The sequence below is a fragment of the Cryptomeria japonica genome, chromosome 9 (assembly GCF_030272615.1).
Source record: "Cryptomeria japonica chromosome 9, Sugi_1.0, whole genome shotgun sequence".
Taxonomy (NCBI): Eukaryota; Viridiplantae; Streptophyta; class Pinopsida; order Cupressales; family Cupressaceae; genus Cryptomeria; species Cryptomeria japonica.
This window is the reverse complement of record NC_081413.1, coordinates 729,022,629-729,038,630: the sequence shown is the minus strand read 5'-3', so window position 1 is coordinate 729,038,630 and position 16,002 is coordinate 729,022,629. Positions and strand designations below refer to the sequence as shown.

Genomic DNA, 16,002 nt, shown 5'->3' with positions numbered 1-16,002 from the left:
CGTCCTTTACGGTCACCATATGTTGCTCCTGTCCTGTTCCAACGAAAGAAGGATGGAACCTTATGACTCTGTGTGGATTACAAAGCTCTTAATAAGCTCATAGTGAAAAGCAAGTACCCACTTCCTCTTATAGCTGACAGCTTTGATCAGCTTTCAGAGGCGAGATATTTCACTAAGTTAGATCTACGGCAAGGGTACTATCAGATACGTATTGTTCCCGGGGATGAAGAGAAGACTGCTATCTTTACACGATATGGTTCTTATGAGTATCTTGTTATGTCGTTTGGCTTAACTAATGCTCCAACAACTTTTTGCATTCTCATGAATGATGTCTTTTGACCCTTGCTAGATATCTGTGTTGTTGTCTACCTGGATGACATCCTGGTCTTCAATAGAATGGTGGAAGGGCATCGGGCTCACTTGGCTAAAGTATTTGAGCTACTACGACAACACAATTTATTTGTCAATAAAGAAAAATGTTCTTATGCACAGACTGAAGTCCAGATTTTGGGACACATTGTTGGATATGGTATGTTGAAACCAGATCCAGAGAAATTGCGAGCTATAGAAGATTGGGAACCACTCAGGTCAGTTCATGAGGTGCGTCAGTTTTTAGGATTGACAAACTATTATAGGAAATTTATTTTCAATTATTCTAAGATTGCTGCTCCTTTAACTGATCTTTTAAAGAAGGACCGAGGCTGGAAATGGGGTCTCAAACAACAAAAGGCATTTGAACAGTTAAAGGAAAAACTCATTAAGCAACCAGTCTTGGCATTGCCAAAGTATGGTGAACCATTTGAAGTACAAACAAATGCCTCCGACTTTGCTTTGGGTGGAGTCCTCATGCAGGATGGTCATCCTGTAGCTTATGAATCTAGAAAATTAAGTGACCGAGAAAGGAACTACTCGGTACATGAGAAGGAAATGACGGCTATTGTACACTGTCTAAGAGCTTGGAGACATAATCTTCTTGGGGTGTCGTTTGTGATAAAAATAGATAATGTGAGTTCAACTTATTTCAAGTCACAATCCAAATTAACACCTAAGCACGCTCGTTGGCAAGAATTCCTGGCTGAGTTTGATTTCAAACTCCTATATAATCCTGGACGTCACAATATTGTGGCTGATGCTTTAAGTCGAAAGACTCAATTAGCCACGTTGATCGAGCATCCCGAGTATGGAACCAGCCGGGTTGGAGTTACAAATCCTGTTCTGAAGCGAATCAAAGAAGGGCTTGAAAATGATACTCAAGCTCGACAAATCTTCCTGCAGGTAAAAAGTGGTCTAACACGCAAATTTCATTTGCATAATGATTTGTTGTATTTCTCTGAAAACAGGTTCTATATCCCAAAGTGGGATGACTTAAGGAAGGAGCTTCTATTTGAATGCCATGACTCGTTGTGGGCGGGCCATTCAGGGCAGACAAGAACACTTGCGCTACTGGAGAGAGCTTATTATTGGCTGGATATGAGGAGTGATGTGGAGACCTATGTTCGAACTTGTCTAATCTGCCAACAAGACAAGGCGGTCACACAACTACTAGGGGGTCTTCTACAACCACTCCCGGTACCTGCTAAACCTTGGGCAAGTATAAGCATGGATTTTATTACTCAGTTGCCCATGGTGGATGGGTTTTCCAGTATTATGGTGGTGGTTGACCGTTTCTCCAAGTATGCGGTATTTGTTTCTTGTAAATTCCCCTGCCCAGCTGAACTTGTGGCTGAATATTTCTTTCGGCATGTGGTGAAATACTGGGGTATACCACTTAGCATTTTTTCTGACCGTGATCCTCAGTTTACATCAAATTTCTGGACTGAGTTGTTTAAGTTAATGGGTACAAATCTTTTAATGCCCATTGCCTATCATCCTCAAACAGATGGGCAGACTGAACGCATCAATGGTGTTCTGGAGGACTATTTACGCCATTTTGTTTGGTCGGATCAGACCAATTGGGCACAATTATTGGATATGGCTCAATTCAACTATAATCTACAGCCAGTATTCACCTTTTGAACTGACTACTGAACAACAACCCCTAACTCCTCATTCGTTATCGAGTGGATATCTGGGCCTAAGCTTTGAAGCAGTGGATTATGTAAAGAAATTCAACGATCAAATAGAATTGGCAAGGAACAATTTGATAAAGGCTGCTGAACGTATGAAAAAGGAACAATTTGATAAAGGCTGTTGAACGTATGAAAAAGTATGCTGATATGCACCGCAGACCAGCAGAGTTCAATGTTGGGAATCGAGTTATGCTTAGAATGGATCTAATAAGACAGTTTAAGCCATTGAAAGGAGTGAGTCAGAGTGCCTCCCTAATTCGGAGATGGGATGGTCCCTTTGAGGTGATTCAAAAAGTTGGTAAAGCGGCTTATAAGCTGAAGCTTCCCCTGCACATGAAAGTGCATCCTGTTTTCCATGTCAGCCAGTTACGACCATATCATCCTGACGAGGATGATCTCTTGCGCAATATTCTTAACCGTGGACCTGCTAATATCTTAGATCGTCTTGAGGAAAGTGTTAAAGAAGTCTTGGCAATGAAAACAAGAGGATACAGGAAGAAGGCTTACAGGGAATTTCGTATTCATTGGGAAGGTAAGCCAAAGGAAGAGGCAACTTGGGAAAGAGCCAAATCCTTGTGGCGAGAAGAAGACAAAATCATACATTTCCTTGAGGGGAACTCTACTCAATCCCACTGAGTTTTCAAATTATGCCCCAGTGCTAAGATGGCTCAATGCGGAATTAAAGTCTGAGCACCGACGTTGCCTGAATTTGGTGGGGGAGAATGTTAGGGCAGGTTAATGTAAATCCGTTTTATGGGCAAATTGTTGAGTCTGTTAGTCGTGTTGTGACTGAGTCAGAGTCGACTAACTCCCATCATTCCTATAAAAGCTCTGTCTCCCCATGTGGCTCGACCTTTGTTCAATCCTTGCATGTCCAATTTACTGCTGGGAATGCAATCTGGTTGATGTGGCGAGTATGTGTCGACAGTCGAGCTTGATAAGTCGAGACATGTTCTCACGTGGAGTGCATGGCCGACGAATGGAATATGACTCATAATTTGTAACGGTATTTAAGCAGCTAGTGGCAAGTTTAATTGATGAGAGTTCGTAGACTAGGTTGTTGTCCCAGGTAGACACGTCTTGTAGGCTTTGTATTGAAACAAACATTGCATTGCTATGAGGAGTGTGGAAAAATGTGGTGATAAGCTGAAACGGAGCTGTGGAAGATTTGTTCTACTTGTAGTCTTTTTCGGCTAATAATTTGAAAGGGGTTTTGTTGCCAGATCTTGGTGTGGCATCTTTTTCCCCTTTTGTCTAAATCTGACGTGTCCCTTCTTGTGTGTATGTCGCTTTGGTTATTGAATTTAGTTAATGACTTGTTCTGGATAATTTAACGTAGGCGTTGTCTGTGAGTCGAACTCCCTGGGACTCCTCGAGCTGGGTGAGTCGACTTCACGGTGCCGCACAAGGCGACTGTGTATAAACCTTGTGACACTATTTATTACCTAAGACTAAGACTAAGAGTACCGTTATGAAGCTGAACTGTTGATGGACGTGCGATGCATGTTTTCTCACACACAAGGGCCTTCTTTTTAACTATCCTACGCTCCTCTATTCCAAAAGACACCGTCCATGCATTTTTAAATCTGTATTTCTTTCCCCTCGTTTCACATTATCATTGGTGCCATTTCACATTCAGTTCTTTTTACACATTCTTTTATTTCCTATCGGTTCCCTTTCTCTTGTTCTAGCTTAGGAAGGAACATTAAATTCTTTCATCTTCCTTATCGATGTTAACTTTTTTTTACCGATTACTCTTCCACCTCGATCCCAAATTGCATTTGCTAGACAGTTTCTGAAGCGTTTTCAATGGTTCCATAATCTGTAATCACTCTTAACATCTTTCCTTTATTCAAAATCCTACCAACAAATCAGCTTTCTTGCTCTAGGGATCCCAATTTGCTGGCATAGGTTGCGGAATTTTGTTTTACGCCTATCAGATGCACTTGTTAGAAGTCTCTACAACGGTTTCAACAAATCCATGCATAATACGTAATTGTTCTTAGCACCTAACATTTATTCGAGAGCTGCCAACAAATCCGTTACCTTGCTTCAGCTCTCATCTTGGCATACGTGTCTACCAAAACAAGAACCATTACTTTTGGATTGATGTCATACCTTGTTTCAAAAGGAACTGCTTAAATCACACACACTAAGCTTATACTTCTAGGTTCAAAAGTGTTAAATACTCAGAGTTGACGAATATTTTCTATGCTTAATATGCTACTTAATGTATGTTGTCACATTAAGAATGCACTCTATCTTGATCTGTTTGAACAAAAACTGAATAGGGAAATCGAACTCGAACTGCCCATAGAATAGTAGGGGGCTCATGGAACCGGGTTAACTGTTTATTCCTCTGCAACCAACCATTGCTTGTTTGGAAACACACACCCTTTCAAAATCTCGGGTGAGTATATGGCCCCGGGGAACAAGCTCAATCTGGATTCGAAATGGATTATGACTATGGATCTCGATCTATTCGTCTATGTAGGATTCATCATGAGATTATAGGCTTAGAAGTGTTAAATACTCAGAGTTGACTAACATCCTCTAGACATAATATGTTGCTTAGTGTGTGTGATTTAAGGCTGGACATTTCAAAGCTCACATTTTGGCACGAGCAGGGAGAGTTTTGGCAACGGTTGTGTAATTTATCTTTACACCCGCCAATTACATCGGCTTAAAAGTTTTTGATGCCTTTTCGCAAATCAATTCTATGCATATCCGGCAATTTTTGCAATCCATGAGTTTACATTCGTTTAGGCATTCTATCAAACAGTGTGTCAGTGCTTCCACATTTCACATCATTTTGCACACGTCTGCTCACACAGTTGCAACTACATCTGATAAAACATATTTATGCATCGATGGATGTCCATGCCTTGTTCCAAAGCTCCACTTAGCAGATCAACCACCAGAAAGCAGAAGTAAGAATTTAACTTGCTTATCACAACCGATAAAACACAAAGATGTCAAACCACCAAACCAAAACTGACGAAAACAAGACAAAACAAAAGAGAAATATTTTTTGGGTGGTGTTGATGGCTAACTTAGGTGCTCCTACACGAGTGGTCTAGAGTCCACATCTTTTCTTAAGATGCAATAGTTGCAACTACAATTGAGAGTAATTTTGTAGCTTCTACATGTCATTGTTCCAAATGTTGAAGAAGCAATCTCAACTAGCTAGTTGCACATCATAATATGCACATTAATACTTGTCATCTGTTTCTGACAACTCCATATCCTTCGTATGCTCAGTTTGCAGGCATATCTCTCAACATTAAAGATGAGCATTGAAAACAGATTTTGACAAGATTTGCCATTAACTCCTCCAAACTATTCACTGTCATTTTACCAAGTTTCCCACTCTTTATGGATGGTTTGAAATATAATATTTTATTATGGCCATTCTCTCCACTATGGATACATATTTCTCTATTATATGGCTCTACATTTTGATATTCACTCTCTTCTGGGAGTCCAGCTCCATAGAGCTGTTACATGTAAGAAGTTTTGAATGTTAACAAGTCTGTATGTAAGTTTGAATGTAATATTGTTTAATGTATGAGTTTCATCTTAGTTAATCGATGTAGTACTTCATTTTGATTTAATATAAATATGTTTGTCTTTTTTGCTGCCCCCTGTTTCCTTCACCAACTACTTTTTTTGGGTTTGTGTTTTTCTATGAATTGACTTTATCATTAGTAGCAAGGATTATAGGGAGTTTGAGCATTTAGGTTTAATGAGTGTTAATAAATAACATTGTTGAGATTATGTTCCTATCTCTATAACATGCTAACAAGAATTATTGCTAAAAATATCATTCAATTTTTTTATATGGTGAGATTTTAAATATTTACTAATATTTAATATTATTCATTATTTTTATATAATTGTTGTAAATCATTTTTCTCTGTGATTTTATTTATGAATAACTCTTTACTCTCTTTTTTTTATAAATTATTTTTCATTGTTTCAAAATTTTTTTGGTACATGTTTTTTTTTCAATGGATCTTTATTGTGTTTGCTTTTAATGCTAAAGAACAATACAAAAACTAGAGAATTTTTCAAGGGGTTGAGAAGTAGCATGGAAAAAATTGCTTGATTTTATGAATTTCGTAATTACTTTATTTATGAGTGTTTTTTTTTTCTTTTTTTCATTAAAGATAATTGATATGGATCGCAAAATTTAGTTTTCTTTTGATATAGTGATCATGACTACTTTGGAGGGAAAGTTTGGAGCTTGTATGGTTGAATTTTTGAAGGTTTACTATCATTATATATATATATATATATATATATATATATATATATAAATCCCATGCCATTATGGATTTTTTTTCTTCTAGGTGTGTTCATTTCTAATTGCTCTTGGATCTTTTTGTTCTTGCTTCTAGTATCTATAAGAAAATCAGAATATTTTCTCGAGGGTTGACCATTAGAGTTTGATGAGTGTTAATTAGTAGTGTTGTAAGGATTCTATTCATATCCCTACAAGCATAGTAGGGGAAAGGACCGAGTAGTTGAGAATGTACCAATTGTTGTGAGGGTTGTTGATACCTTTTGTTCCAAAAATTGAACAAATAAAACCTATTGTTTGAAACAAAAAATATCAATTTTTGTTAGGAAATGTACCAACAGTTGCTAGGAAATGTACCAATAGTTGTTAACAAATGTACTAATATTGTAAACAGTAACCAATCAGGTGATGCCATATTAGCTACACAACTATTGGGGTCTCTTTTGCATGCCTATTGGTCTCACTTTTTTGGGGGGTTGTTTTGGACACCTTGGCAAAAAGCATGCTAATGTGTCATCCTATTTGATGATGTGGCCCTGAAACCTTAGTTATAAGCATGGGACTTGCCAAGTAAGCTGTTGTAAAAAAATCGAAGTGATTTGAAATTTCCAAGTAGGATTTTGAGAAGCGCGAAGTTAGGGTGCACAACTATTGGGTCCTTTCCCCTAGTAGCAAATTCCAATAAAAATATCATTCAACTTTTATTTTGTGCATGTTGCATGGTTCATCTAGAGTGTTGGGATTAAGTTGTCTCAACCTTTGAGAGTCCTAAGATGATTTAGTCAATTTATCAATCTCATGTTACATGTTTATTAATTATGTCCTAAGAGTTAAGTTTCTAAGATTTTCTATATCACTTTACATTACTTGATTGTGAGTTGGCTTCCTACATATGAAGTGCAGAGCATGAAATTGAGCCACTTGTCACTTGGCCGCTCATTTGGAGAGAGGATTTTGTCAAAAAATATCAAATATGTGCTTTGGTGACATGTGTTCTTATTTATTATGTTAACTCTTGACAGGATTTGGAAATTGCTATGTTGTTACTTGAGAGTCAAGGGGAGTTAATATTTGGAAATTTATATTTATGGTTGAATTATTTTTAAGTAGATAACTATATTCATGGAGGATGCTTGATTAGGGTTTTGGCAAGTTTCAATATAGTGGGTGTAGTTGTATATGGAAAGTTCCCATTATTAAAGGACAAGTATTAATGGTTTGGAAAGTTCTATTTGAAATGTGTCAACAATATGGAAACTTGTTCTGGATAGCACTTATCTACTTATGCATGGGAGATGGTTTCGGAAACCTTGGGTGCCTACATTTAATGTGTGAGCTCTAGCCTTTATAAATATGTTGGTGCTTTAATTATTTTAGAGAGACACTTTGGTTGATTATGTGATGTTATTACATTTTTAGAATTAATCCAAAAATACTTTTTGTTTTGATACTCTTGAAAGAGCATAGACTCTATGCATTGTATTTTAATTGTTGTTACTAATAATACAATTGAGCTCTATATTTTGGAGTGTGGGTTTTTTCCTAGGTTTTTTCCTAAAAGGGTTTTCCCTTGCAAATTTGATGTTATTCTTTTATATACATTTATGTTTTTGAAATTGATATTGCCTACATGCATCTAATCTAAAACTGATTAAATGTTTTTTTTTTAAAAAAATGCTTTCACTCTCCTATTAGTTTTTGCATTTGGAAGTGTTATTCCACACTTAGCACTAAACCCTAGATCAATAAATCCAATGACTACAACCTAGATCTACAAACTAATTCAACACAATCATCAATAGAGATCTATCATGCATGTAAACAACAATAAAATAACAAAGATTATACCATGCACATACAAAGTAGGCTTGTCTTCATTGTTCTCCTATCCTGGATGTATCAAATTCTAGTATTTGATATGGTTGCAAATTTGTGTTGCATTGCATAAGAGATCAAGAAAGAATGGATGTGGTTGTGATGATGTATAGCTATGATGCAAAGATGATGTGATGTATGCTAGAGTGATTTTGACAAAATGTAAGGATGCTCCAAGTATGCAATATGGAAAATGAGAGGAGGAAACCTCTTTTATAAAGATCATCCTAAAAGTGGAGGGATTGGATTAAGAGGTGATATTATGAATGACCAAGATAATATAAATGAAATAAACTCAATAAGATTGAAGGGTAGGTAAAGATGAAGGGAGGAGATTAAGAGGTGGATTGGTAAAAGATAAGAATGAATAGGATTAAGAGGTTAAATTGAAATGAAGGGATAAGATTAAGGAGTAGACAACTTAGAGATATGTGTTGTCATATAGATAAAAGGAAAAGGTAAATTAATTAATTAATTAAATAAAAGTATTTATCTAATTAATAGAAGAAATGCCACATAAATTAAATAACTAAAATAATTATTTAATTTAGGAAAGAAGGTAGTACCATCTAAATTACTAATAAATATTTATATAAATTAGAAAGAAGAGGCTTAGTAAATTAATTAATTAAATAATAAATATAAATATTTAATCAAAAGACAATTTTAGGTGTCTATAATTTGCATAATACATTTGAGTATTCACACCTTCAATGAGAACATCTTTATATTTGTGTTCATTCATTGTGCAGGGGGGGGAGCACTTGGCTTTCTTGAGAGTGTGTTTTATGTATTCGTGTTTGGTTGGGGTTCTCTTGAACAACAAAGGAGGGATATTGACACACTCAGAGGAGATGTAGACTCGCACACTCAAAGGAGATGTAGACTCTAGGAGGAGAGTTTTTCTCTTATGTAAAACACCAGAGGAGGTATTTTGACACACTTGATGAAGGTAGGAACTTTCAAAGAAAATTTCTTCTCTCATTATGCAAGGAGAATGGGGACAGTTTATGTTTTCTCATGTTGTATAGGTGTTTTGTAGGTTATACACTCAGCATATCTTCTAATGGAGTTAGTTTTATGCTTCTTAGGTAAGTGAGGAGGGTTGGTGAAGATACTTCAACAAAGTCATTAGAACTGGTTTTTTCACCTTTTGTAATGGTCCATCCTTAATTTGGATTAACATAATAAGGGAGAATATTGAAAAATAATATTAATTAGATAGTTTAATATAGCTTTAGACTAAATAAATAATTGTTAGTATTTAGTAATTAATAGTTAGTTGGGAAGTTGCATTCCCATAGGTTAGTTGGTTCACAAGAAAATAAGCTTTTAAAAAGTCATTACAATGTAACGCGAGAAGTGAAGTTGTGTAATCTTGATGAAATTAGAAATCAATATGTTATATTTTATTTGTAGCAATCATGTCTTAATTTATGTGTGCAATTAAGTTATATGTTCTTTAAATTATATATTACCTAATGAAAAAACTTGGGGTCATATATATTTGGGTATTGTTATTATTAATTCTACTTTTTTTTACATTTTACTCAATGAAATGACCACAAATTTAACAATACCAATACAATAATAATTTACACAAAAAATAAAGTTGTAAACTAGGGAAATGAATCCAAACAAGAAGAAAATTGAAAGATATAGTAAGGGAATTAACTTGAAGGATCTTGATGCTTTAGCAAGAGGGCGTGATTGCCATTAAACCATGAATGACCATCAAAAGCAACATTCTAATTGAAAATAAAGTTGAAATCAACAATTAAAAAACCCTTCACATAAGGATAATTTTTTTTTCCCTTGCATAATAGGGGCACTACTATTGATTAAGATCACAAAGGCAAGGCCATAGTCTAGCAAATCTACAATTAAAACCCTTTTGACAAATAATTTTCTTATTTTTTGAAACCTTCTCCACTAAAACCACAACTATAAGGTACAAAGTACATAGAAGCATATACCACCTAATGAAAGGGAGAGAAAACAAAAAATTTATAACATGATTACAAGGTTCAAGAGATCTTCTAATAATAGTTCTCTTAAGTTATTTGAATAATATGACTAGGGGAGGCTCCATTTGAAGCAATGACAACATCATACACACCACTAACAAAATATGATACACCAATAGTAGTTTAGACATGAAACCCATAAATAAATGGTGTTCTAGGAACATTAGGTGGTGCACTAGTAGGAACAAAAAAAAAAAAAAAGGTCGTAGATGACACACCAACAATAGACAAATCAATAATATGTGGCACACTAGAAATAAATGAAAAATATCAATAAATTAACTAGTGATAGACAAGACATCAATAATAGATGAGCCAACAATAGGTGTCTCACCAATAGAAGATGGAATAGTAGTAATAGATGTAGTACTAACAATAGAGAAAACTTGAATTTCATCAACAAATAGAACATGAGTGAGAATAGAAGGGAACATTCTACATGATCAAATAAATAAAAAAATTAATTAACTATAAATATGAATTGTGAAAATTTCATTATTTTGTTTTATGCTAAACTACAAATAAATTTAATTTATTTGATATAATGTTTTAAACATTTAATTTCTTATATTTTTTCCACACTCATCCAACTTATAAATCAAAATTATTTATTACTTAATTAAATATATTTATTTGATTAATCTAAATTTCAAAAGATAAAAATCAGTTTGTTTTCCTAACAAATCATTAACAAGACAATAACACGATGCAAAATTCTAACCTATAATTTAAAAAGTAGAATAGATAAGAAGTAGTGTTCTATATCATTGTCATGTCGCCCACTCTCATTAATTGCTTCCACACAACGTAGACAAACTTTCACTACCATGTCCCCCACCAAGCCCACTATATCTCTTCTAGAAATGGAATCATTTATAAAGTTAAAATTATATAGACTACATGCACTAAAATTGATTCGTCATAATCCATTAGCAAGCACCTTGTAACAGTGTTTCCACCATGCTGGTTACATTAAAGTCCTTTGATAGAGATAAACTCAAATTTGATTGCTTGAATTGATAGGACTTCTCCTATTTTCACATATGCAGTGCTTGAATTGATAGCACTTTTCCTATTTTCACATATGCAGAAACTAACAAGCAATGGTGTCATGATATTATTAAATAGTTGGAACTTGGAAATAGTCTCCAAATCTGAGGCCCACAATCTGTTGGCTCTTTTTGGTCCACTGCATCCACCAACTTCTAATGGAAATCTGAGTCACACCCAGGAAGCCACTTACCGACAAATTCACACTTCAATTTAAACACTCACAGATAACAAGTTAGAGAGGCACATGAATTTCAACATTAATCATGGCCTTCATATTTCATTTTCACTTGGTGTTGTTTTGCAGTTTGATCTTGGGTTCACTTGCTTCAGATGCAAATGAGGAGGAGGAAAAGGTAAATCAAATCTCTGTCTATCATCTAACAAAGATGAAGAAGAGAATGCTAATTTTTGTTCACACCCATTTTGAAATCAGATGTACGTTGTTTATATGGGTAGCTCCCGGGACGAAGAGCCTGATTTGCTTATGAGAAGTCATGTACAGTTGCTTTCATCTGTCTGGGGAAGGTACTTTAAATCACTCACTATTCTTCACTTAGTATTGTATTTCTCATCTCTTTACTGACCTCTTTTGATGTTTAAACAGCCGCAACCAAGCAGAAGAGTCGCTTGTGAATAGCTACAAATATGCTTTTACTGGATTCTCAGCAAAGTTATCCTCTCAACAAGCTAATGCACTGGCTGGTACGATGAATAAGTAGCCCTAATTTGCTCTTTAAGTAGAAACTGTTGGAACATTTAGTACAGTTTTTTGTTTTTAGTTTTTTAGTTTTAGTTTTTTATATGGTAAGCTTTTAGTCTTTGGATGTATCTAAGTTCAGTTTTTTATTATTTGATGAAGAAGTTCCTGTAATCTTTTGAATCAATAGAATAATTTATTTGAGATGCAATTTTACATTTCAAAAACTTCGTTTCAAATAGTTGAGTACAATATTATTTTATTTTGTTATTGCAGAGAAACCAGAAGTTGTATCAGTGTTCCCTGATCCAATTCTGGAGCTTCATACAACACAGTCATGGGATTTCCTGCAAACGCAATCGGGCACGTCCTTTGACTATCCCAACGTGTCTTCTTCCGACCAAGATGCCATTATAGGACTTCTAGATACAGGCATGCACTTCTTTTCTTAGTTCTTTCACAATATATTATGGTGGAATGTGAAGTCTAAATTGGGCTCTCAATTAGCAGTGGTTGAGTCATCTTAGATTCTCATCTAGATGTGGTTGAGTCATCATGGTACGATGAATAAGTTAGGCGTCCTGTCGAGAGGCGCAAATTTTTTTTGAGACTTTATTAAAAATAGTAATTTCGATATGTGTTTTACATGTAGTTGTGTGAGTCATACTTACTATATTTAGTTAATTGTCTTCAATTAGGACTTTGCAACTCGGTTGTTTTATGCTCCTTGAAGTCATGTTTTCATGTACAGTTTTGAGATTGTTGTAACTTTGTAATTCCTGAGAATCAATATGAAAGATATTTTGTCCACTGGTATATTTTCACCAAATTTTTCCACATAAATCTGAATGTTATGCGACTTTGTTCTTCTCTGCACTTTTCTACACTTGTATTTTTTCTTACATACTAGGTTGCAATGTTCTCTTGGGACTATAAGGATCATTAAACTTAATCCTTTGCTTCAAAATGTTCAGTAAATACACTGTTCGATTGAGCCCTAAAGGCCATTGCTAATACAAGGTTTTGGAATGGGGTCAGGCATATGGCCAGAAGCAGCGAGCTTCAGTGATGTGGGCATCAGTGCTATTCCTCGTCGGTGGAAAGGCTCATGCATGCAGGGCAAAGATTTAAATATTTCCAATTGCAACAGGTTAAATGGCAGAGCAAAATAACTTTCTAGTTTGTTTCAGTTTCCTGGTTTTTCTTGGGTAATCTGGTCAGCCTCTTTTTGCATGTTTTGAAATTTGATGTTAAGGTAATCTGAGAACAGGAAATTGATTGGCGCATGGTATTACCAGAAATCATCTGAATCAATATCTACAGCAAGAGATTGGAAAGGCCATGGTACCCACACTGCCTCTACTGCAGGTGGAAATGCAGTTGCAAATGCAAACTACTATGGGCTTGCCAAGGGAACTGCCAGAGGTGGATCAACCTCCTCAAGAATAGCAATGTACAGAGTGTGTGAAAAATATGGTTGTCGAGGTTCGCACATTTTGGCTGCGTTTGATAATGCAGTTAACGATGGAGTGGATATTTTGTCTGTCTCACTTGGATTCCCTATAGCTTTGCTTAATTATACATCAGATCCAGTGGCCATTGGAGCTTTTCATGCTGCACAGAAAGGAATTCTGGTTGTCTGTTCTGCTGGAAACAATGGGCCTGATCCTCAAACACTTATGAACACAGCTCCTTGGATTTTTACAGTTGCAGCAACCACTATTAACAGACAATTCGGATCAAATGTTATTCTGGGCAATGGCAAGACAATCCAGGTAAGAGTAACAAGAAGTGACTTCAGCTGAAAGATTATGCAAAATTTAGAAGCTTTTCATCTTTCACTTTCAAAGAATCTTCTCAATTTTTTATTTTTTTCCCTTTCCATCCCTGTAAAAAATTTAGACTAATTTCGTTGATTTTGAATTTAGGGTATGGCTATAAACTTTTCAAATCTTAGTCGATCAAACATGTACCCTCTTGTGTATGGGGGCAGTGTTGGTAAAAATACTAGTTCTATAAATGATGCTAGGTAAGTTTATTCTATTAATTTTCTCTGTGTTACCAATACTTTGATTCTAAAGATTTTAATAATGGTAACCTTGTGTATCTAGCAGCAATTGCAATCTAGTCTCTTTGGACGCTTCCAAAGTGAAAGGAAAAGTGGTATTATGTCTCAACACTGATACAAGTGACCCCAGGGAAAATAAGAAAAGTGAGGTGAAAACTAATGGAGGTATAGGCATGATCTTAGCTGATGATTCCCAAAAATCAACTGCAACAAATTATGGCACTTTTCCTTCCACCACAGTCAGTAACACGCTTGCAAAAGAGATTTTATCATACATCAAATCAACCAAGTAGGCATTCTAATTTTTCTATCATTTGTCAAAATTCAAACGATGAATTTTATCAGATTGAATTTGAGAGCATAACTAAATTATGAATGATAGCAAGCCGGTTGCAACTATTACTCCAGCAGAGGATATTCAAAATTATAAACCCGCACCTATTGTTCCATATTTCTCATCAAGAGGGCCTGGTGGACTCACTGCAAATATTCTCAAGGTATGGACCCTAAATTTTAATTTCTTTTAGAATTATTAAAAATAAATTCTTATGACGCAAACATTCAGAATAGAATAAACTTAAGGTAGTATGGGATTTGTGTCTTACTTTTAAGGAATGTGAAACATTATACCTTTAAAACCATTTTTTTTCTATAACCAAAAAAAAACTTGCAGCCGGACATAAGTGCACCAGGTGTGAACATACTTGCTGCTTGGATTCCTACAAGTTCTTCATCAGATGATGTTCCCATGGGAATGAAACCATCTTCTTTTAATTTAATGTCTGGGACATCCATGGCATGCACTCATGTTAGTGGAGCTGCTGCACTTCTAAAAACAGTTCATCCCACTTGGAGCTCATCTGCTATTAGATCAGCACTCATTACAACAGGTACATTTCCAATTAAGTGCATCTTTGCTACAAAAACCATATTAGTTTCTCCTTCATTATGATTCTTACAGAAAAGGCCAATATAAAAAATTCAATGTGATGACAAAAACTTCAATATAGAACTCTTATACAATGTTACACAATAATATGAACTTCTATAATTACCACTCTAATTGAATCCTTTGTGTTTGTTACAAATTCCAGCTACTTCAATGAACAATATGGGCAATACAATGACAAAAGACACAGATGCAGTGGGCACTCCATTTGACTTCGGTGGTGGAGAAATAAATCCAAGGGCAGCTCTTGAACCAGGTCTTGTGTATGAAACATCCAATCAAGATTACTTCGACTTCTTGTGCAACTATGGATTGAATTCCAAAGAGATAAAATCAATCTCAGGCAATGCCAACTACAAATGCCCATCAAATGTGTCAAAGGACTCCATCAGTCTGATGAACTACCCGACCATTTCTCTATCCATGCTGAAAGTGGGAAGCACAAGAACTGTGAGCAGAACAGTGACAAATGTGAGTCCCAATGGGGAATCCACATACAAGGTTAGTGTTGATTCTCCTGCAGGATTGAGCGTCACAGTTTCTCCAGATACTCTTCATTTCTCTACCACTTCCAGCAAACTCTCTTTCAACGTCATGTTTAAGGCAACAAGTGGAACCACAAAGGGGTATGTATTCGGTTCACTCACTTGGCTCGATGGGAAACACACTGTTCGCACTCCTTTTGCCGTAAATGTCGCTTAGTTGAAGTGAACGTAAGTTCAGGTTTTCTCAAAGGACCCTTCAATGGCCATTTATAGACCCACAATAAGTGTGATCTAGTTGCAATGAAACTTTGTTCAAAATGTATGTAAATCTTAAATATGTAATATTACATAAATGTAAAAGACATCAATAATAATAATGTCATATGAACATTAAAAAAATGTTAAAAGAATTTATTGAAAAAAAATCTAATAAAGAAAGAGGATAAATATATAATCTTTAATGTTTGGGATACAAT

The 16,002-nt window shown here is 35.4% G+C and overlaps 1 protein-coding gene across 1 annotated transcript; it reads left to right on the top strand.

Annotated features, from left to right (window-relative positions):
* Positions 1-11,564: 11,564 nt before the first annotated feature.
* LOC131038704 (CO(2)-response secreted protease) lies at positions 11,565-15,758 on the top strand. The gene is made up of 11 exons (XM_057971227.2): positions 11,565-11,680; positions 11,761-11,852; positions 11,932-12,029; positions 12,301-12,456; positions 13,063-13,174; positions 13,295-13,799; positions 13,953-14,053; positions 14,139-14,381; positions 14,475-14,589; positions 14,766-14,982; positions 15,187-15,758. The coding sequence occupies exons 1-11, from the start codon at positions 11,591-11,593 to the stop codon at positions 15,741-15,743; spliced, it is 2,286 nt and encodes a 761-aa protein (XP_057827210.2). The 5' UTR covers positions 11,565-11,590; the 3' UTR covers positions 15,744-15,758.
* Positions 15,759-16,002: the final 244 nt, after the last annotated feature.